Below are 24,397 nucleotides of genomic sequence, written 5' to 3'. Positions count from 1 at the left end.
CTTACAAAAATTCTTTACTGGCATCTCTAAACTATTCCCTTTCATTCTCTGCCTCCCCTTCCCGTCCCTGCCCAATTGTGAGACTAAGAAATTCTTCGAATTTAATGTTAGGACATAACTCCAACCAGAGCCTAGCTTTTTTGGTTGTTCCCGCCTTCCATGCCTAAACGAACCAATCAGATCGCCCAGAGTGGCGCCACTTGGAGACCACCGCGAATGAAGTTTGCATTTTTCTCTGTTCTCGCGCCCAGCTTCTTCTCGCCTCCCACCTCAGCTTCCCGGCATTGGAAGAAGGGACCGTCCTCTTCCTCGTCCTGGCCACCCAAATCCTGGTATCGAAAGGGTTGAACGGCGGGGACCGGAAGTGTGCAGCAGCGGCGGGTCCCCAGCTAATCGACGCCGGAAGTAGCCATTGCTAGAGAAGCATTCCGCCGCCGGCTTCGCTATGGCGGCAATTCCCCCAGATTCCTGGCAGCCACCCAACGTTTACTTGGAGACCAGGTGAGGGGGTTCGGGCCTCTGGGGCTGGCAGAGGAGACACGGAGCCCGGGCCTCACCACGGGTCTCCGTTCCTGGCGCGTTCCTCCGGGAGCCCGGCCTCCACGTGGAGGGGCGTGGAGCAGCGGCCGAGACGGCCCCCAGAGGGTTGAGAGGGGACCGCCATCACCGGCGTCCAAGCTCCGCGCGGTCTTCTGCTGAGGTCTCAGCAACAGCTGCCTGATTGTCCTCCTTCCTCCAGTCCACTCATTCATTCATTCATTCGTTCATTCATTCATTCATTCATTCAACAAGCGTGTAATGAGTCCGCAAGCCAGGCACATAGGATATGAATTCTGAGGAGATAGCGGTAGATAAAAAACACACAGCCCTGCCTTTAGGAGCTTACGGTATAATGAAAGAGACAGGCCGGGCGCGGTGGCTCAAGCCTGTAATCCCAGCACTTTGGGAGGCCGAGACGGGCGGATCACGAGGTCAGGAGATCGAGACCGTCCTGGCTAACACGGCGAAACCCCGTCTCTACTAAAAAATACAAAAAAAACTAGCCGGGCGAGGTGGCGGGCGCCTGTAGTCCCAGCTACTCGGGAGGCTGAGGCAGGAGAATGGCGTAAACCCGGGAGGCGGAGCTTGCAGTGAGCTGAGATCCGGCCACTGCACTCTAGCCTGGGCGACAGAGCGAGACTCCGTCTCCAAAAAAAAAGAAAGAGACAGACATGTAAACATTACGTGATAAGTAGTACAGTTGTAGAAACAAATTCCAATAAAATACAGGAAGAAGCACATTTTCCCCACTATCAAAGAGTGATGTGGTAACCAGCCTGCTAGCGCCATGCCCCGCTGTATGTCATCTCATTTAGTTTAATCTTAGCAACCCAAATCATGAAGGTATTATTTAACTTTCTCCCTTTCAATATTAGCAGGAGGAAACGCCAGAATTTACAGATTAAAGCCTTGACCAAAGCCACACAGCTAGTAACTGGAAGAACCTCGTTTGGAGCCTGGTGTGCCCGTCTCACCTTGCAAGTTCTTTAGCTCTATTCATTTCATTGCCTCTTTGGAAAAAGCTCAAAGTGATCTTTACAAAATAGGACAAGGAAGGGATCCTGCTCAAAAACCTTTAATAATGTCTTGCTGCTATAACAGTATAAAGTAAAAACGTATTAATCCTGGCATTCAAGGTGATTTTTTTCATCTGGCCCTTGTCTACCTGCCATGCCCCCTTCAGCGGCCAGAGACCAGCTAAGGTCCTCTGCCTTTCTGTTCTTGCCCATTGCTGCTTTCAGCCAAAGCAGAGTTCTGTCAGTCCTCTCTATATTTGCTCATGCTGTTCATGCTCCCTGGCCATCTTCCCCACCTTCTTATATGGTAAAATTCTACATCTTCAGGCTCCAACCTGTAGTTTCTGAATTCTCCTGTTGGTATTTTTTAAAGTTGCAAAATAAATTGTTAAATCCAAGCAATGTGGACATACAGAGTAAGAAGTGAAAGCCACCTCCTTCCTGAAAACACTATCAACGGTTTGTTGGATAATTGTCCAGACCTTTTTCTATGTACACATAAACCTCTCTTTTATGCTTTTTTTAACATAAAAAAATGGGATCATATGATCATACTCTATGTATGTCTTTTCTGTAACTTGGTTTTCTTTCACTCAGTAATTCAGCTAGCTGCCCATAGGATGGATAGTTGATATTTTAGGTATTTCCTATTTCAAGGACATTTAAGTTGCTTCCTTTTTTTTTTTTTTTTTTTTTTTTTGCTTTTACAAATACTTTTATGTATATTCCTTTTTTTTTTTTTTTTTTTTTTTTTGGCTATGACAAATACTGAGATGAACATCCTTGCACATATTGTATCCTTAGGCAGTTTTGTATATTTTCCTAGAGAATACTTGGAAGTTGAAATTGTTGAGGTATGCACATTTCAGAATTGTATATGTACTTCCTGATTGTCTTTCCAAATGGCTACTTCCTGTATGTTGAAAATATCCACCAGAATGTAAGCTTCATGAGGGAAACAGTGCCTAAAATAGTGCCACGCACAGAGTAACTGTTAGTCTGTGTTGAATGGGAGCAGTGTGAAAGATGAATTGCAGGCAGGAAGGCTGTTAGCTATTTTCTAGCACATTCCTCATATACTAATAGAGTGTTTACACTGTGCAAGTCACCGGGCATTCAGACTATACAGAGATACAGAGTTGACTCAATTCTCACCTCTGGCCTGGTGCCGTAACTCACATCTGTAATCCAGCACTTTGGGAGGCCAAGGCAGGTAGATTGCTTGAGCCCAGGAGTTCAAGACAAGCCCGGGCAACATGGCAAAACCCCATCTCTACAAAAAAATACAAAAAATTAGCTGAGCTTGGTGATGCGTGCCTGTAGTCCCAGCTACTCAGGAGGCTGAGGTGAGGGGATCACTTGAGCCCGGGAGGCAGAGGTTGCGATTAGCTGAGATTGTGCCACTGCACTGTAACCTGGGTGACAGAGGAGACCCTTTCTCAAAAAAAAAAAAAATTGTCACATCCTTGGAGCTTAAAGTCTAGGTATGTGTTGGAGTGTAGAGGGGAAGGCACCTGTCCTTTCTCTTGCCTCTTCCTCATCTTTTAGTAGTACTGGGGAGGAAAAAGCACTCATCCTATTGGGAGGTGCAAAGATTCAAAGTTATCAGGTTTTGCCTTTGTTATACTCTCTCCCAAACAAACACAAACTATACCTTTTATTAAAATTTTTTGAATAGGTAATATACTTACTTGGATCAAAAATACAAAAGTTTTTAAAAGGTATTCATTAAACATCTTCCTATTTTCCATCTACCCAGTCCCTACCCCCACCCAGAAACTTCTAAATAAATATGAACTCCTGATATTTTAATGTCTCTTTTTAAAAAAAATTAAAAATTAAGTGTAATAATTTTTTTCCTAATTTAGGGGTTGGTTATATGGTTTCAGATAATCAGATATATATATAGAGAGAGAGTATTAGAATTTTGAGTTCTCCATGCTTGTAATTTTGCTGAAAAGAAGTACCCAGAACACCTGCATGTTTTACTCAAAAAAGATAATTGGTGTTTATATTACTTGCATTGTGGTATTTTCCTTTGCTGAGCATGAAATCCAGTGGTTATCACAATTTCATGACTTACAAGCTTGAAAAGCAAGAGTCCTGGAGCAGTCCCGTAATATTCCTGTCTGCCCTGACCTTGTTCGTTACTAGAGATGTTGTCCTCTCCCTCTGCAGCATGGGAATCATTGTGCTGGAGCTGTACTGGAAGCATGCTCCAAAGACCTGTAAGAACTTTGCTGAGTTGGCTCGTCGAGGTTACTACAATGGCACAAAATTCCACAGAATTATCAAAGACTTCATGATCCAAGGAGGTGACCCAACAGGGACAGGTACAGTTAAGCCAACATTAGTTTATGTTTTCTTTTTTTTTTTTTTCCTTTTTGTCTTTTTTTTCTAAAGCCAACATTAGTTTCTGAAGTCTCATAAATAGGCGATAAGGCAGCCAGAGCTCTCTTTTCCACTGACTAAGGTCTGTGTTGGTTGATTCTGGTGACAACTCCTTCCTTCATCAAACACACATGTGTGGAATTGACCAGAAACCAACCTTTATTGCTAGGCTTGGTAGAGATTTTCGTAACTTACATGTACTGCTTACTAAGAACAAATAATATTTGTCTGAATTATAGTGATGCAAGTAGTCTGATCAATAAAAAGAAAAGACTTTATAATATTTTGAGAATAATAAAATCCTGGGTTCTTTTATCAATTCATTCATTTAACAAATGAGTGTCTGTTTTGTGTCAGATACTTTTTTAAGCTCTAGGGAGATACCTATAAAGAAAGACAGAATTCTTGCTCTCTATAAAGCAGGAAAAGGGTGTGGGGATGGAATTTTAGTAGAAAAGTCAAGGAACTCCTCTCTGACATTATTGGAGAAGAGATCTGAAAGAAGTAAGAAAGTGAACCTTGTAACTCAGGGGAAAACATTTTGGATGGAGGGAAGAGGAAACACAGAGGCCCTGAGGCAGGAACCTGTGCTGGAAATCATAAGGTATGATACCTTACAGGGCATGGTAGAGACTGGGTTTTACTCTGAGTAAGATGTGAGCCTTTGGAGAGTTTTGAGCAAAGGAATGCTGTGATCTGATCTATGCTTTAAAAGGATCACTCTAGGCTGGGCACAGTGACTCACGCCTGTAATCCCAGCTCTTTGGGAGCCCGAGGCGGTTGCATCATTTGAGGTCAGGAGTTCAAGACCAGCCTGACCAACATGGTGAAATGCTGTGTTTACTAAAACACAAAAATTAGCCAGGCAGGGTGGTGGGCACCTGTAATCTCAGCTACTCGGGAGGCTGAGGCAGGAGAATTGCTTGAACCCAGGAGATGGAGGTTGCAGTGAGCAAAGATCGTACCACTGCAGTCCAGCCTGGGTGACAGATCAAGACTCCCTCTCAAATAAATAAATAAATAAATAAATAAATAAATAAATAAAAGGATCACTCTAGCTGCTGTTTAGAGAATAGATGTAGGGGCAAGATGTGACCACTATGTAAATAGTTGTACTGTATTGTTTGGGGAGTAATGACAAGAAAAATAGTTCTATACATGTTCAGTACAGATGCTTGATATTTTCAGTCGTGGTTAGTTGAATCCATGAATGTAGAATCCACATGTAGGGAGGGCCAACTATGCTCGTGAGTAAGTAGTTGGATAGGAATATGGGGTTCAGGGTATGGAGGTATTAATTTGGGAGTTACTGGCATTTAGATGGGGTTTATTAGTGAACTGGTGGAACACTTACTCATTTCAAGGGCCCTTGCTTCTCAGTCTGCTTTTTCTCTGCTAATATCTGCTCGTTTGCCTTTAAACAAGTTTGGTTTTCTCTGTGGCAGAGTCTTTTCTCAGTCTTGTTCTTTTTTGTCATTCTCAATTGTCTCATGATTTATCTAAACTATGGCCAGAAGCATTCAGGTGTTTTTTTGTTTTTTGTTTTAATGTATATGGATGCATTTCAAAATACAGAATATATAAGAAAGCAGAGAAAAGGGGAAAAATCATTCATAAGCATAGCTCCTAAAGATTTCTAACCATCATTAACTAATCCCTCAATATCCCACCTTTCAGAAAGGAACAGTGTTAACTTTTGGTGCCCATCATTCTAGACGTGTTTCTTTTCAGATGTCTAGTTTAAAGGATAACAAGATAAATGGAAATAGTTTCAAAAAATAGGATATATTATATATGCTATTGTTTTTAAAGCAGAACATACTACATTTAATTTCATATATAGAGAACAGAATATTTGACTTCCTACAGTGAAAGATAAGGCAATTAGTACTTAAATTTCTACCCATTCTTATCTTTCCCCGACCTTAATTTTTGTTGTTAGTCTTATTATTATCTGTTCTGCACTCATCATTCCTTCAGCTACAGTGTGGGTCCTACGTTTCAGTGTATTTCATGTTCACAACTTACTTCGCTTTCACCTTCACAAGTGCTGGAGGGCAGGATTTCTTGTCTGGTGGTTTTTTGTGTTTTGTTTCAGAATGCTCAAGGATCACAATTGTCCAGTGGTTTTTTATTATTAGAGCTGGAATGTGTTGTATTTTTAAGCTCATTTATGTTTGAGAATTTCTGCCTGTTACCTTTATACTTGAAAAGAGATAGCATGCTGTCATGCTCAGCCCCCTCACTGTGCCGCCTTGGGACTTCACAGAGTCCCCACCAGCAAGAAGGTTCTCACCACATGTGGCCCCCTTGACCTTGGACTTCTCAGCCTCCACAACTGTAAGAGATAAATTCCTTTTTTAAAATAAATTTTTTAGGCCAGGTGTGGTGGCTGACACCTGTAATCCCAGCACTTTGGAGGCTGAGGTGGGAGGATCACTTGAGTTCAGGAGTTCAAGACCAGCCTGGGCAACATAGTGAGACCCCATCTCTACAAAAAACAAAAAATTAGCCGGGCATGGTGGCATATGCCTGTAATCCTAGCTACTTGGAAGACTGAGGTGGGAGGATCACTTGAACCTGGGAGATTGAGATTGCAGTGAGCCATGATTGTGCCCACTGCACTCCAGCCTGAGTGACAAAGTGAGACCCTATCTCTAAATACATAAATTAATTAAAATAAAAGTGTTTAAAAGGAAGAAAAAAAGACCATAACTGGGTATACTGAGATCTTTTTAGACATTTCTGATCAATTGCCTTCTGGTTTGGTTTTTTATTGTTGTTTGTTTTTGTTGTTGTTTGGTTTTTTTGGAGACAGGGTTTTGCTCTGTCACCCAGGCCCGGGCTCGAGTACAGTGGTACAATCATGGCTCACATCTCCATCCCCTGGGATCAAGCATTTCTCCCACATCAGCCTCCCAGGTAGCTAGGACTATAGGCATTCACCACCATGCCTTGCTAATTTTTAAATTTTTTATAGAGTTGAGGTCTCACTGTGTTGCTGAGGCTGGTCTCAAACTCCTGGGCCTAAGTGTCCCTCCTGCTTCGGCCACCCAAAGTGTTGGGATTATAGGCATGAGCCATCATGCCTGACTGCCTTCTGGTTTTCGAATATGGTTTTGGAGAATACTGAGGCCAGATTTACTCCTTCCTTCAAATCAGGGATAATTTTTTGATTTCTATTTCTGAATATTTTCTCTGTTATACTTACTGGATTTTCTATTTCAGGAAATTAGTTATTTGTTTCATCACCTTTGCCTTCCATATTTATCACATTTCTTTTGATTGTGTGATAGGATTTTTTTTTTCTTTTTTCCCTGTATTCACTAAAATAATTTCAGACCTTTACTCTATGCCTTACTCAATTTTCAGTCATGTCTATTTTGTTCTTTACTGCTCTAGTTTATCTACTAGCTCATTACGGGTGCCATTTGGATCTAAATTTGTTTCCTTCGCTCTGCAATCTTTTCATCTTATTCTGTGGTTATTATCTTGTCTTTGAGCTTTTTTATATTAGATTTTTACTTCTCTTGAATCATCCATAGCTTGAGATAGCCATGGAGAAGCCACTTTCTCCCAGGCTGAGTTCCTGGGTTTTCTTTTCCTTCCTCCCCTCCTTCTTTCTGTCCTTCTGTTGGTTGTGGTATGTTTGCCTAGTTTCCATGCCATTTGTTTTCATCTTATCCATGCTTGATGTCAGCACCTACATTATCCCCACCTTTTACTTGCTCAGATACAGTGTAAGTGGAGTCTCCTTGTCATTCTCCCCACTTACGTGGAACTGGTTGTCTTCCCTACTTCAAATGTTAGGTTGCTTTCTCTCTATTCTATTCTACCCTGAAGAGGTGCAGGAGAGAACTCATGCTGAGTGAGCCCCTTGTGGGAGGGCTAGCCTCTGTTCTGTCTTCCCAGACTCCATTAAAGTCTTGTCCCAGAGCCCCCTCCACCAGCCAGTGGTGTCCCTCTGTCACCACTCCAGGATCTGGGTAGTCCTCAAGGATGGCCCAGCACCCTGGAAGGTGGCCTGCCCTGCTTGCCTGCCCTGCCACTCCCGAGCATCTGTGATATGCATGGGCTTCTGCCCTCAAGGGCTTTCCTTAACTTTTTCAGAGCTGCTCACCCACTCCCCTGTTGGCTTCTCACAATTGGAGGGTATTTATGAGAATCTCAGCGTGACATTTCTTTCCTGGTTACTAGTTTCAGGGAATACAGGTGGAAGAATTTTCTATTTTTTCCTCTTGGCTGACTCTTTTTACAATTTTAGCATGTTTGTTTCCCTTATTTGGTTGATGCTGGTGAACTTTTGGCTTTTTAATTTTTAATTTTTGTGTCTTCACTCTATTGGGTGTTGGGAGCATGTGGTAAACGTGCCTGATAGCAATAACTGAAGCATACCCTTAGAATGACCCTGTATGGCAGACGCATCTGAATGTGTGTTCTGAGCTAGGGAATCCAGGAGCAGCCAACCTGGGGGTTCCTTCCTTGTCTATAAAGGGACATCTGAGCCCCTGGCTCATCCTTTGAAACATGGGCCGCACACAGGTTGAGGCCCCGAGTTTTGGGTTGAGTGAAGTTTGCCAGGTAGAGATTGTTAGGGAGAAGGTGCTAAGTGGAAATGCTATGTAAACTGCATGCTTTTTGCAAGCCATTGTGGTTCTCCCGTCCAGCCTGCCACCACTGGACTCTCTCCCCTGTATGTAAGTCCCCAATAAAACCCCATGTCTCATTTGCTGGCATTAGGTCTCTTCGGCCTATTAAACCTGGTGCCATCCCCATTGGAGTCGATAGGGGTTCGGCACAACAGGGAGGCAGAGTCTAGTCCTGCTTCATTCTACTTCCTTTGTCTGAAAGGGTTCCATCGATATGTCGATGTACTTCTTTCCTGTCTTCTTCCTCTCTCCCCGTCATGTTGTTATGAAATAAATTTTAATTCTTAATACCAGTGAACCAAGAGTCCATGATTAGGTACAAGTATTGGAAGTGACTCAGGTGTGAGTTGCTCATGCCAGAGCTTTTCTGTATTTCTGTAGTTGGTTCATGATCCTTCATAATGTCACATTTCCATGGTGTAATTTTAATGAAATTGAATCACTCAAAAGATCTTCAAATAACTGCACCCAGCCTCAAGTATAATGAATGATTGAGCAGCCCACTGGGAAGTCTGTGGTGGAAGGCAAACAGGAGTTAGGCTCTCCTGGGTCACTAGTTCATATTTTCTAGCTGATTAGGTGACGCGTTTTTTGCTAAACATCTCAGATGGGCAGCAAATGACATCCTGGGCTCTTCAGCAAGTTGATGTACCACTTCCATTCCTCAGTCTGACTACTGTGGAACCGTTCTTTCCACATGCTTTCTTGTAATACATCTTTGCCAGATGCTTTGTCAGTTCAAATACGCTTTGACTTCCTGCTTCATTTCATTTTAAACCATTTTTCTACCTTCAACTTTCCCATATTATAATAACTATAGAGGCTCTTTCCTCAGCCCTCTGAGTGTCTTTTATCTGTTTCTACTAACCTTTCTCTCCTCTCTGTAAGACATAACATCCTGGCAAGCTCTTCCTTTAGCTCTTCCTGCTCTGCACTTGGCCTCACAGTGCTCACCAGCTGCTGTGATTGCTGTGATTAATTATATGCTGATTATCCTGTGCGTCACTCTCACTTTGATTTCATCTCTCCTCTTAGTAGCCCCAGGAACACCTGAAATTTAACGTGTTGAACAGCAAGCTCTGTTAATTTTATTCATTTGATGAGTATTTGCCAAGAGTCTGCTGGGTATCCTGTGCTATTCTAAGGCCTATGAGAGGCACTTAAGCATTAAAAGCCAAGGCATTTTCTTTTTCCTTACAGTTCCCTGCCCTGCCAGGAAACAAACTATTCATTATAAGAAACAACTAGAATGGGGTAATATAAATATGCAAATGTATGATAGTATGATGTGGATTATGTGTATAATATAGGTTGGAGTAATTCATCATAAGGGGAAGAGTACAATGGAGTGAGATTAGGATGGGAAGGAGGCATATGCGAGATGGGTCTTGGGAAGTAGAGGGAAGGGCATTTTGGATTTAGGAAGAAGAGTGGGTACAGGGCAGGAGTGACAGAGGCAGGGGCAGGGAGGGAGCCCGCCACCCCAGGTGTCACATCTTCCACTCCAGACTGGCTCTTGTGACATCACCCAGCCACCTCTCCACACCTAGAACAAATGCATCAAATGTGATTCTAAGGCCCCTACCAAATTTATAGATCTCCGACTGCCTGTTTAGGGGACAGTAAAGAGCAGTTAGGGGGCCAGTTAATGGAGACTCCTAGACAGAAGAGCTCAGATTTGATTGAGCATGACTCAGGGACCATTTGGGACTCTTGCGCCCAGCTGGGATAAGACATATCTGAGGAAATTTCGTCCAGCAGTGGACTATGGCAAGACAGTGTGGTGCAGGGTGGAGAGCAGGACTGTGGAGCTTGGGCTTGCCTTGTGCTTCACATGAACACTTACTAAATGTAGAGGAGTTGCGTTACCCTGCTGAGCCAGCTCACCTGTCTGGAGTGTGGTTACACGCACCTCCTAGGCTGGCTGTGAGTAGTAAATGAGCTGATGTTGGTACAGTGGTTAGCATGGGCTTGACACAAAGTGGGAGCTCCAACGAATGTGACTTTTATTTATTTTGATTGTTAATTCATTTAGCAAATACCTATTAGACTCCTTCTGTAGGCCAGGCACTCTTCTAAAAGCTGGGGATATAACAGTGAATAAGAAAGCCTTTGCGGAACTCTCATTCTGGTGAGAGACGGAGAATGAAAAAGTACATAATGAACCGTCAGGGATGGCAGATAATATGGAAAAAAGAAGGTACTGCTGGGATGGAACAGGATTTCTCAACCTAGGCACTATTGACATTTAGAGCTGGAAGATTCTTTGTTGGAGGGGGTGCAGTCCTGCACATTGAAGGATGGTTAGCTTCACGCTGGCTTCTACCTACTCGATACTGATTGAACCACTCAGTGTGACAACCAAAATTGTCTCCAGACATTGCCCACTGTCGCCAGGGGTCAAAATCACTACCCGTTGAGAACGACTAGGCTAGAGGGTGAGGGAGGGGCTGGTTTGGTGAGTGTGGTTAGGGAAACCTCTCTGACAAATAGAGAGCATTTGAACATAGTTGTGAATGAAATGAAGTGGTGATCCATGAGACTGTCCAGGCCAAGGGCGCTCCAAGAGAACAGCAGCCAGAGGCCTTAGACCAGAGTGTGCCTGGCAGGAAACGGCACAGGGGCCAGTGTAGCTGGAACACCTGAGAGAGTGGCGGGAGAGAGCTCAGAGAGTAGCAGAGTGCCCGACTGTGGGGGGTCTTGTAAGCTGTGGTGAGGATTGTGGATTTTGTTCTAAGAGTGATGCAGTGTTGATGGAGGGTTTCAAGCAGGGGAGTGCTGCGATTAGGCTTGTTTGAAAAGGATCCCTCTGGCTACCTTGTGAAGAATAGAGGGAGGCAAGGCTGGAAGCAAGGAGACCAGTGGGAAGATTTTATTCCTATTCAAGCTGGAGATGGTTGTCATTTGAACTAGGGTGATAGCAGCTGTGTTAGTTCTGGTCCTCTGGGAAGCAGACACCAAGATAGAAGTTTATTGGGCTAACACCTGTGAAAGATAAAGGGGCGGGGAGCCAGGGTTGGAAGGCAAGGGCTTCACACAGCAGCGCAGGCCTGAGTAACACCTGTGAAAGCAGAGGGGCGCAGGAGGAGCAGCTGCCAGTGAGCAGTGAGGAATACCAGGAGAATGTGGAGCCGTGGAAGCCAAGGGAAGGCAGCAGCTCAAACAGAAGGGTGACATCGAGTGTGGATCAAGTAAAGTGAGCGCTGAGGATTGACGACTGGGTATAGCCACGTGGAGGTCACTGGCGACCTTGACAAGAGCAGTTTCAGTGGAGCAGTGAGGGGCAAAAGTCTGAATGGAGCATGTTCCAGCGAGAATGGGGAGAAGTGGAGACAGTGGGTGTTGACAGCTTTTTCAAAGAGTTTTTCTGTGAAGGGATGTAGAGAAATAGGATACTTGGAAATAGAGTTTTGTTTTTTAAAATAGGAAATATCAATAACATGTTTAAATGCTGACAGGAATGATCCATTAGAAAGAGAAAAATTGGTCTACTAGAGGGGGAGGTTGTAGTTGCTGAGTTCTTTAAAGGTGAGCAGGATTGGGTACGTGGTGGTGGGATAGTCATGGACAGTTTATTCACACAGTGTTTTAGGGAAGGGAGGTGGGTAGAGGTGTAGGAAGGGAAGAGGCTTTGGTGGTGAGAGCACGTGAAAGTTCTCTTGTGAAAATTCCTTCTTCTCTGGCCGGGCGCGGTGGCTCAAGCCTGTAATCCCAGCACTTTGGGAGGCCGAGATGGGCGGATCACGAGGTCAGGAGATCGAGACCATCCTGGCTAACCCCGTGAAACCCCGTCTCTACTAAAAAATACAAAAAACTAGCCGGGCGAGGTGGCGGGCGCCTGCAGTCCCAGCTACTCGGGAGGCTGAGGCAGGAGAATGGCGTAAACCCGGGAGGCGGAGCTTGCAGTGAGCTGAGATCCGGCCACTGCAGTCCAGCCTGGGCGACAGAGCGAGACTCTGTCTCAAAAAAAAAAAAAAAAAAAGAAAATTCCTTCTTCTCAGTGAAATAAGAAGTAAGGTTCTCCTCAGAGTGAGAAGCAGCAAGGGAGTGGTGGAGATTGGAGAACAGAGGAACTGAATAAACGCAGGCAAGCTGGCTCCTGAGGTGGCAGTTTGAATCATGACCAGCAGCTGCTTCTCAGGGACCATGCTCGGGTTACCTCAGTTAAAGGGGCTCTTCATCACTGACACTACTGTGTGTTTGCCTCATGTTATACATTCGATGGCTTCCATATGCTGTCTCATTTACTTCTCATAACAAACCTGTGAGATGTAAGTGTTACTGCTACTCCCATTTTGCAGACGGGGGAACTGAGGCTTGGAGAAAAGTGTCTTGGTTAAGGTTAAACAGTAATTGCTGGAGGTAGAACTGGAATCCAGATCTCTCTGACCCCAAAGGCAAGTGAGAAAGAGAGAAGACCGCATCTTTAGAACCACAAAGCCCCTTGGAGGACTGGGGCATTGTTCCCGTCTGGTATATTAACAAAGTGATTGTGTCAAGTAGCAGTGCTTTTGGCTACAACTAACAGAAAACCTAATCCCATGGGCTGTTTTTTCTTACACAACAGAACATCTGGAAGTGAGCAGTTACTGTCATCTCTTCACCTGCCCAGAAGAGTTGTCAGGGATCTGGGCTTGCCGTATCTTTCCACTTCATTCGTAATGTGTTGGCCTTTGGTCTTGAACTTGTTAGTCTTTTTTTTTTTTTTTTGAGACGGAGTCTCGCTCTGTTGCCCAGGCTAGAGTGCAGTGGCCGGATCTCAGCTCACTGCAAGCTCCACTTCCCGGGTTCACGCCATTCTCCTGCCTCAGCCTCCCGAGTAGCTGGGACTACAGGCGCCCGCCACCACGCCCGGCTCATTTTTTGTGTTTTTAGTAGAGACGGGGTTTCACCGTGTTAGCCAGGATGGTCTCGATCTCCTGACCTCGTGATCCGCCCATCTTGGCCTCCCAAAGTGCTGGGATTACAGGCTTGAGCCACCGCGCCCGGCCGAACTTGTTAGTCTTATGGTTGCAAGATGACTGCTGCTGTTCTGGCGTCACCCTACTTTCAAAGAAGGAAGATGGGGAAAGAGCTGTAGATGAAAGACAAAAGAGTATGTTTGTCTGTTTTTATCTGGAAAGCTGTAGCTTTCTCAGAAGCTTGACTCAGCGACTTCTGTTTATATCAGTAAGTCTGAACTGGGTCATCTGGCCACGCCTGTCTGCAAAATGGACTTGTCAGCACCTGCCTTTTTTTCTCTGAGGTTGAGGCAGGCTGTGGAGGAGGAGGTTGGGGGTGCTCAGGAGACTGCTGACGGACAGTGTCTGTTAGAGGCTCTCTTGCCAGAAGAGAGGCTTTGATTGGTCAGTTACCCTCTGGTGTCAAGTGCCCCACTAGATCTCCTTATAGGCCACTGCCCATCTGTGGGACTGGATATTAGTCTATTATCCCATCAACTGTGGCGTGGGAGAGGCAGGGACAAGTAGCACCAAGGATGGTCATCTTGGTGTAAGACACTGCATCATGTCGCATGCCTTAGACATCATTTTGACAGGTTTCCACAGTGACTAAGAGGAGGAGGAAGGGACATCACAGGAGTCATGGGGACAAGAAAAGGGTTTTTTTGCATTTTGTTTTTAAGAAACAACACAGGCCGGGCACAGTGGCTCACGCCTGTAATTCCAGCACTTTGGGAGGCCGAGGCTGGCGGATCACCTGAGGTCAGGAGTTTGAGACCAGCCTGACCTCAACATGGTGAAACCCCATCTCTCCTAAAAATACAAAATTAGCCAGGCATGGTGGCGAGTGCCTGTAATACCAGCTACTCGGGAGGCCGAGGCAGGAGAATCATTTGAACCCGGGAGGCAGAGGTTGTGGTGAGCCAAGATGGCGCCATTGGACTCCAGCCTGGGCCACAAGAGCAAAACTCTGTCTAAAAAAAAAAAAAAAAAAAGGAAAAGGAAAAAAAAACACACACACAGATCATAAAGAAGTTAAGGAATTTTAACTGCAAAGGTTCTGTGCACTGGAAGGTCCCATTAAAAGAATGAAAAAAGTTAACTGGGAGAAGGTATTTGCAAAACATTCACTGACAGAGGATTACTGTCCATAATATACAATTGAGCCTTGACCAACATGGGTTTGAGCCATGGGGGTCCATACAGGTTTCGCAGGGCCCGCAGCGGGACTTGAGCATGCAGGGATTTTGGTGTCACAGGGATCCTGGAACCAATGCCCTGAGTATACCAAGGGATGACTGTATGTATCAATTCCAAAATGTCATACCACTGAGTGGCCGTTCACAGAGGGGACAAGCTAAGTAAGCCAGTGAACATGAAATTATGCCAAACTTCAGAGAAATGCAGCTTAAAACACCACAAGAGGTCTCACACTTCTCAGACTGACAGAACGACCTAGAGCAGTAAGAGTGAGAGTGCTGCGGGGAGGGGTGCACATTGGTTCATCCTTTTCAATAAGGCATTTAGAAAAATCTAGCAATGATGAAATACTCAAACTATGACCCTATGTATCCCCTATGAGGTATTGGCCCCCGAGAGCTCTTGCACTTGTGTTTCAGAGACAGTATAAGACTAGTTTTTATAGCATGGTCGATAATAGCCAAAACATTGGAAAGATCCTCGATATTAACACCAGAAAAGATAAGACAGAGCATTATGGTCATGCAGTGAGGTGGACACTACAGAGACCCGCCTGGAACAAAGTACGTGAGTCTCTCAAACAGTGGTGAGCAAAAAGCTAATTGCAGAAGAATATATAAAGTGTAATACCACTTACGTAAACTTAAAAACATGCAAAACAGCAATACTTTTTTTTTTTTTTAGGGATACATATATGTGTAGTAAAGAAGAAAATGCATGGAAATGCCAAATTCTTGTCAGACTAGTGGTTACCTGAGAGGAAAATGTGATTCTTTGAATCAGCTGTTAGCTCTTAGGAAAATGAGTGCTGGGGAGGGCTGCAGTGGGGTGTGTGCATGGAGTCTTAGCTGGATTTGCAATACTTTATTTCTTGGGGGCAGAGGTGGTCATAGATGTTGGTCATATTATTCTTTGTTTGCGTATCTGAAATAAATACATTGAATAAATGATCCCAAGAGAGGACAGAGGTCAGAAGTGGAAAAAAATCTCTTTTTTTTTGGAGACAGACGGGAGTGCAATGGCGCAATCACAGCTCACTGTAGCGTCAACCTCCTGGGCTTGAGTGATCCTCCTACCTCAGTCTCCTGAGTAGCTATAGCTGGGACTACAGGCACGCACCACCATGCCTGGCTAATTTTTGTAGAGACGGGTTTCACCATGTTTTCTAGGCTGGTCTCAACTCCTGGGCTCAAGAGATCCGCCCCCTTCAGCCTCCCAAAGTGTTGGGATTACAGGTGTGAGCCACTTGCACCTGGCCAGAAAAGAATCTTGAACGTTCTTTTCTAACCTGTAATCAAAGGTTAGAAAACAGGTCTTGGCCAGGCGCGGTGGCTCACGCCTATAATCTCAGTACTTTGAGAGGCCAAGGCTGGCAGATCACAAGGTCAAGAGATTGAAACCATCCTGGCCAACATGGTGAAACCCCGTCTCTACTAAAAATACAAAAATTAACTGGGTGTGGTGGTGGACGCCTGTAGTCCCAGCTACTCAGGAGGCTGAGGCAGGATAATCGTTTGAACCCGGGAGGCAGAAGTTGCAGTGAGCCGAGATCACACTACTGCACTCCAGCCTGGTGACAGAGTGAGATTCCGTCTCAAAAACACACACACACAAAATAGAAAACAGGTCTGTGCCTATCTTCATTGTGTCTGTGCTAGACCAGGCACAGAACCTGCAAAGCTTCCAAATTGTTGACTTTCTAACTGATAACTGACATCTGCGTAGCATGCTCTGCACTGGAGAGCTCTTTAATCATTCTCTGTACCTCTGCCACCTCTCACCTATTCCACGTGCCCAGAGGAACGTTTGAATTGGAATGATTTGTCTTTCTGACATTTTGCTGCAAACCCTACTGAATTGAATTGGGTTATGAAAAGATAACGTATTATGAGTAAGATATTATGAAAACTCTGCCTATTGAGTAAAGGGGGTCTCCATGTTCTTTCCTCCTGTCTCCTCTGATTCCCACTTCATCTGTGACTTTTTTTTTTTTTTTTTTTTTTGAGACAGAGTCTCACTCTGTCGCCCAGGCTGGAGTGCAGTGGTGCAATCTCGGCTCAGTGCAACCTCCACCTCCTGGGTTCAAGTGATTCTCCTGCCTCAGCCTCCCAAGTAGCTGGGATTACAGGCACGTGCCACCACGCCTGGCTGATTTTTGTATTTTTAGTAGAGACGGGGTTTCACCATGTTGGTCAGGCTGGTCTCAAACTCCTGACCTCATGATCCACCTGTCTCGGCCTCCCAAAGTGCTGGAATTACAGGTGTGAGCCACCACGCCCAGCCCATCTGTGACTCTTGACCGACCTATTCCTTAATGTACTTGTTTGTGGTGATGTTTATGTGATGGTTTTCCATTCCTAGAGGGCAGAGCCCTGGGGGTTTTGTTCTGGCAGCCCTCAGGTTGCAGGGATCACACTTTGAAGGCTCAGGCCACAGATCGACAGTGTACTACTGAACTGAATCCTTAACTTGCTCACTCAAGTCCTGCACGCAGAGCCTGGCCTGTGTGACGTCTGGCCCCACACCCTCTCCCTCTCTCTAGTCTCTGGTAACCCCAGCCAGGAACCTTGACCCTAGTGGTTGCCAAAGGACCAAGCAAAGGGGAGGATCAAGTCAGAGGGAATGTATTGGTTATATAATCGCTGTTTGGAAGTATACTGACAGGTTGGAATTTTTGGAATGAGTTTTACACAGTTTAGTATGGTTCAGTATTTTTCCAGAAGCATAGGTAGCCTGGGCCAAGTGGGAGGTTTCCCCTAGTCTGTTAGGATTCACCCCCATTCTTGTTTGCATGAGAACATCATTTTCTTCCGGAAAGGAAACGGGGGCTGTGACAGGCTCCCTGTGGTGAAGCCGACTAAAAGGTAAAGCAAAAGATTTTTACCATGGAAACACCTTAGCCATGCCCAGGGGCCTTGGGGGTGGACTTGGTGCTACTTTTATAGCAGGCAGTAGAGGAAGTGAGCTGCCAGCACTGGGCTGTGGGGCAAGCAGAGTACCCGTTGATCAATCCAGTGTTTACTTTGTTCTAGGCTGTTTTGTCATGACCGTTCAACTTGGAGAAACCGATGTAGTTCAGTAAGGCATATGATTGACTACATAATTGATTAGTATTCGTTAAGAAAGTTACCTCCTGTTATGACATGTTTTCCTGTGAGGAAACCATGTTTAACTTACATCCTTTTTTTTTTTTTTTTTTTTTTGAGACAGTCTTGTTCTGTCGCCCAGGCTGGAGTGTGATGGTGTGATCTCGGCTCACTGCAACCTCCACCTACTGGGTTCAAGCAGTTCTCCTGCCTCAGCCTCCCAAGTAGCTGGGACAACAGGTGTGTGCCACCTTGCCTGGCTAATTTTTTTTTGTATTTTTAGTAGAGATGGGGTTTCACTACGTTGGCCAGGCTGGTCTGGAACTTCTGATCTCGTGATCCGCCTGCCTCGGCCTCCCAAAGTGTTGGGATTACAGGCGTGAGCCACCGTGCCTGGCCTAACTTACATCCTTTTGCTCTTAGAACAAAACCTGCCTGAGCTTGGGGTATCTAGTCCAGCACCCTGCTCTTGTGGACATAATATAAATAACATTTGGTGATGATGCTGCTAGCAAATAATTCCCAATCCCATGTTTCTTCATTTTCTCTGTATTCATTTATTTAGAGTCAAGGTTTTGCCTCTTGCCTAGACTGGAGTACAGTGACGTGATCATAGCTCACTTTAACCTCAAACTCCTGGGCTCAAAGCAATCCTCCTGCTTCATCCTCCCAAGGAGCTAGGTAGGCATGTGCCACCCACCACATCTGGCTGAATTTTAAAATTTTTTTGTCAGTCAGGTGCAGTGGTTCATGCCTATAATCCCAGCACATGGGAAGCTGAGGAAGGAGGATTGCTTGATGCCAGGAGTTTGAGACCAGCCTGGGCAACATAGTGAGACCCCATCTCTTAAAAAAAAAAATTTGTGGAGTCAGTGTCTCGCTCTGTTGCCCAGCTCAAACTCCTGGCCTCAAGCAGTCCTCCCACCTCGGCCTCCCAAAGTGCTGAGATTTTAGATGTGAGCCACCACACCTGGCCCTGTTTTCTCTTTATGATGTACTGCCTCACCTCTCGGTGACTCTGCCTACTGTAATGTCCCTTTCTGCCATGTTGCCACTTACCACTGTCCCTATTTCTCCTTCAGCTGGATAGCTTTAACTTAAATGAATTTTATTTTCCATCATCTAGGTTAAGGGCGGCAAATAGGTTTCAACTCTTGGGCTATTACTGATTAATTAATAATGGCTGCCTGAGTTCTGGGTTGGTAACATTCAGAGGCAAATCTATCTGAGCAGGGAAGAATACTGATTGATTAGCAATGTCTGTGATGGGCACAGGGTTGGAACTTGGGGCATTCATGTCTAAAATACTCATAAAAATGTTAAAAATCAAGAAACCTCTTAACACATCAGATTATGAATGGTGGTTATCTCTAGATGGTTAGGTTACAGGGGATTTTAGTGTTCTTTTGATAATGTTCTATGTTTTCTACCTTTTTGATAGTGAACATGTATTATTTTAATGTGCAGGAAAAAACAGCATTATTTTGAAAAGGAAAGTCTTACCGGAATGAAACCAATGATTTGAATATGCTATTTGTGCTAGATTCTGTAGTTGCAATATGCCTAGCAGTGGGGTAGGTGTCACTGCCTTTTCCTTTCCTCCACTCTGAGAAGTCCTTTGACCCTGGGCCATCATTCTTGCTGTAAGATAGAATGTGTGACTGGCTGATTCATGTATCATCTTCTAATCGGGCAGGTCGAGGTGGTGCATCTATCTATGGCAAACAGTTTGAAGATGAACTTCATCCTGACTTGAAATTCACGGGTAAGTGTATAATTTGGCTGGACTGGTTAGGAACGGGGATTTTAAAAGCTCACTCTTTTGGCCATGATTCAAGGTGAATGCCTGACACCGTGGCATGGTGCCAGATAACTGCCCAGTCATGGCGCCATGAAGTGCCCTGGTGGATTAGAGAAAGCGGCGCCTCTCACAAAGTTCTGAGCAATTCTGAGTGCTGGTCAGGGTGTTCTAGACTCTAACTATTTGTTAAAGGTCATAGGATATCAAAAGTGTCCTCAAAGAAACAGGAAACCTTGCTGGGTTTTTGAGGGCAGTCAGGAACATGGTCCACAGTTAGTGAGGAGCATCAGGGGTCAAGGCTGGGGAACAGGTGAGGACAAGGAAGATGAAGTCGTCAGAGTAATGTAGTGATGGCCTTTGTACAGGGCAGAAAGCCTGCCCTGAGTGGTTGTCCGGGTCTGGACAGAGGCCAGAACAAAGTCCTGGCTTCTTTTTCATCCCTAGGCGGGCAGCAGCTCTGCACTGGACCTGTGGGGTTATTTATACTCTTTCCTTTCTTCCCTTTTCCCACCAGGGGCTGGAATTCTCGCAATGGCCAATGCGGGGCCAGACACCAATGGCAGCCAGTTCTTTGTGACCCTCGCCCCCACCCAGTGGCTCGACGGCAAACACACCATTTTTGGCCGAGTGTGCCAGGGCATAGGAATGGTGAATCGCGTGGGAATGGTAGAAACAAACTCCCAGGACCGCCCTGTGGATGATGTGAAGATCATTAAGGCATACCCTTCTGGGTAGACTTGCTACCCTCTTGAGCAGCTCTTCTGAGATGGCCCCAGTGGACCAGCTTCCAGATGACATAGAATGACATGTAATGCTAAATTTCATTTTGGCTTTGCAAATCATGAAGCTTAGGAGGCCTGAGGTCTTGGGAGAATTAGAGATGGAAGTACATTTTAATAGGATGCTTCTTTTCTCTTCCCCCAGTGCCTAGGTTGCCAGAGCATTTGCACAAATGCCCCTGTTTATCGATAGGTGACTACTTACTACACGTGACTCGTAATGCTGCGTCTTGTGCATGTCTGCTCTGATATACTTCGAACAATGTAGCAGACACTGTCTTTTCTCAGTGGTTTTGCCTAACCAAACTTCTTCCTAAGGAGATTTGTATTCTGGCCTACACTGCAGTCCTTGATTGTTGACAGTCACAGAATTCCAAGCCAAGTAGTGTCTATCAGCCCTTTTAACTCTGTGCACACCCTATTTACCCTATTTCAGTCTTACATTTGTTCTTCTAGGGAATGTATGCATCTCTATATATATTTTCCCTCTCAAAACCAGAACATCAACACTGCTGTTTCTGACACTTCAGACATCCCACGCAAAGCCACATTGAATTTTTGCCAAATGAAAAATGCATCCAACAATCAAGTTTCTAAGAAGGTGTCAAGTGGGGAATAATAATGTATAATAATCGAGAAATTAATTTACTAAAAGGAAGCAGAAACATTGACCATCTTTTTCCCAGAGAAGAGGAGAAATCTGTAGTGAGCAAAGGACAGACTTTGAATCCTCCTTAAGAAGTAGTCCTCTCGGAAAGGAGAAGTGCCACTCAAGTTCTTTTAACCCAAGACTTTAGAGAAATTAGTCCGAGATTTTTATATGTTCAGTTGTTTATGTACAAAAATAACTTTCTGGATTTTGTGGGGAGGAGTAGGAGAGGAAGGAAGTTAATACCTATGTAATACATAGAAACTTCCAAAATAAAATGCCATTGATGGTTGAAATTGCTGCTGTGGTCTGATTCTAAATATTGTATGAGGTTCCAATAGTCATTTTAATCCCAGTCATTTTAAGTAGTATTGCAGAGATCGTATGTTCAAGATTTCACATCATTTTAGGCTTGTGGATCTCCAGTAGACTTAAGAGCAACTGAAACTTAGAAAGGGCAGAACCAGAGAAAGAAGTTAAGTGACAGAAATTGACATTTCTGAATAAGGGGTGTATTAGTCCGTTTTCACATTGCTATAAAGACACTACCTGAGAATGGGTCATTTATAAATGAGAGGTTTAATTGACTCACAGTGCCACATGGCTAGGGGGACCTCAGGAAACTTACAATAATGGTGGAAGGCAAAGGAGAAGCAAGCACCTTCTTTGCAAGGTGGCAGGAGAGAGAGTGAGCACAGGGGAAACCACCATATTTAAACCATCAGATCTCGTGAGATCTCCCTCACTATTATGAGAACAGCATGCAGGGGGAAAATGCCCCATGATCCAGTCACCTCCCACCAGATCCCTCCCTCAACACAGAGGATTACAATTCGAGATGAGATTTGGGTGGCGATACAGAGCCAAACCATGTCGGGGGGATTGCCTGTAAGTGAACCAGGTGGATGTGCTAAGAGACCTGCACCATCCCTGGAATTTGCAGAGGGCCCACCTGTACATTGTTGTGGGACCAAGGGCAGTATGTGTTGTGGTGTTTGCTTCCTTAAGCTGGTAGCTCCTTGAAGAGGGGATTATAACTTTAATGTTTCTTACTACTCTATCAATTTTGGAAATGGTGATTTACTTTCTGGAATGGCCAAACAAGGTTCTGTTCCCCAAGCCTTCCCTACCTTCAACCTCTTTCTCTGCCTTTCTCTTTTCTCTCAGTAGCAAAAAAGCAAAACCCAACAACAAACTATATAATGACTTTGTAACTTCCCAGAGATGATTTTTGTATGCAAAGTAATGTTCTACACTCTGGAAAAAATAGAAATATATTTCTTTCAGCCTGAACTGGGTGGACATAATTGGATCTGCCTCTGAGAGCAAGGAATAGCACCTGTTCACTAACCTCCCAGATTCGTAATCCTGAAAATCTCCACTTTCATCCAGGGCACAGGGGTGGTGGAAACATACCATGGCTACTCTGAAGCAAAGAAGGTTCTGCATGCTTTGGGAGGAGAGCCACACGGGCACAGTTCCTTGTTTTTGGAAAGGGACACCAAATACATGTCAAGGCAGTCATGTGGGCCTGTGCCAGTTTTCATAGAGGATATGACCTCAAAGAGTGAAGCTTGAATTGCTTCACAATTTGTGGTTCTGCCAATTAGCCAGAGTTGTAGAAGTTCCTGTTTCCTTATAAGGGAAGCTTGTCTAAAAGGAATCCTGCTTAATTCTTTGGTCATATGAGTGTTTACATCCTGTCAGGATTAGGACCATTGGGACAGGTCTCATAAAAGTGGGGTGTACTAGGGATAGCTCATTTTTGTTATATCTCGTCAGAGTGAGGATGGCTTATCAGGAGAAAGCAAGGATAAGTTTAAAACTTGGATAGAGATTATCGAAGATAGGTATGGAGGACCACCGAGGGCTCATCAAGGCACAGGAGAGATACAGCTCCCTGCTGCTTCTCATGTGGGAAGAGAGATTCTAGACATTTGGAGAAGGCGTAAAGTTGGAAGTAGATAAACCAGTGGAAAAGGCTTTCAAACAGGTGCCCCTGGGATGATGGATAAGAGAAGCTTGGCACTCAGACCATAAAGAATGTGGTCCAAGGGCCCTAGCCCAGGGCTTCTCACACTTGACTACATGCAGGAATCACTGAGGGAGTCTGTTAGGAAGCAGCTTCTGACTCAGCACTCTGAGCCAGAGTCTGCAGTTCTCACCAGCTCCCAGGAGATGGTGACTGCCGGTCCAGACAACACCCTTTGAGTAGTGAGGTCCTAGAGGTCACATTTGTCCAACATGAAACTGGGGAGGGGGATTTTCCTAAGAGCAAGGGCAGTCAGGACCGTGAGCCAATCTTCTGCCTCTTGGAGCAGAGCTCTCCACCTCATCCTGGTGATCTTGGAAGAGTGAAGAGGTTCAAGGCACAGGATGAGCTTCAACAGCTGCTGACTTTCGCTACTAGGATTGAGCTTTATGAAAGTGTTCTGGGCCGGGCGCGGTGGCTCAAGCCTGTAATCCCAGCACTTTGGGAGGCCGAGATGGGCGGATCACGAGGTCAGGAGATCGAGACCATCCTGGCTAACACAGTGAAACCTCGTCTCTACTAAAAATACAAAAACTTAGCCGGGCGAGGTCGCAGGCGCCTGTAGTCCCAGCTACTCGGGAGGCTGAGGCAGGAGAATGGCGTGAACCTGGGAGGCGGAGCTTGCAGTGAGCTGAGATCCGGCCACTGCACTCCAGCCTGGGTGACAGAGCGAGACTCCGTCTCAAAAAAAAAAAAAAAAAAAAAAGTGTTCTGTTCCCACGACAGTACAACATGGACTTCAGACCCTGGTATGTGGCACTGAGATACCCTGTGCTGACACCAGGGTGGGTAAGATTGTGTGGTCAGTAGACATCACAGAAAATGCAGGGAAAAGATCATCAACAATGATGACATTGAGGGAAAGAGCTCTGGAACTTGACTGTCGGGGTTCAGATCCCAGCTCCACCACTTACCAGCAGCATGAACTTAAGTTTCTTAATTTCTCTGTATTTTAGTTTCTTCCACTATAAAATGAGAATAATGGGCCAAACCTCAAGGGCTATTGTGAAGATTAAATGAGCTAGAACAGGTATTTAGAACAGGAACTGGCATTTAGAAAACACCCCCAAAATGCTGGTTGTTATTACCAGTGGCCCTTGAAGCCACCACACACCTCTCCTGCCTCTTCATCTCGACATGTCCACAGCCTGACCTGTCTCAGCCTCTCACCTCACAGTCTCTCCCTCCCACTGGGCTAACCTCTGAGAACAAGGACCCTGTCTTACTCCCATCTGTGAGTCTTCCCAACACCTTGTGTAGTGCTTTGAGGTTATTGCTGAATGCATCAAATAAAATGTTCTCCATTAGAAAAAG

General features: G+C 45.0%; 1 protein-coding gene across 1 annotated transcript; it reads left to right on the top strand.

Annotated features, from left to right (window-relative positions):
- Positions 1–187: 187 nt before the first annotated feature.
- On the top strand, positions 188–22,344 carry PPIL1 (peptidylprolyl isomerase like 1). Its single transcript, XM_003897542.5, has 4 exons — positions 188–501; positions 3,735–3,889; positions 19,519–19,587; positions 20,138–22,344. The coding sequence occupies exons 1-4, from the start codon at positions 446–448 to the stop codon at positions 20,356–20,358; spliced, it is 501 nt and encodes a 166-aa protein (XP_003897591.1). The 5' UTR covers positions 188–445; the 3' UTR covers positions 20,359–22,344.
- The last annotated feature ends 2,053 nt before the right edge of the window (positions 22,345–24,397 follow it).

The sequence above is a fragment of the Papio anubis genome, chromosome 6, assembly GCF_008728515.1.
Source record: "Papio anubis isolate 15944 chromosome 6, Panubis1.0, whole genome shotgun sequence".
NCBI classification, from domain to species: domain Eukaryota; kingdom Metazoa; phylum Chordata; class Mammalia; order Primates; family Cercopithecidae; genus Papio; species Papio anubis.
This window is presented reverse-complemented; position numbering and strand designations above follow the sequence as displayed.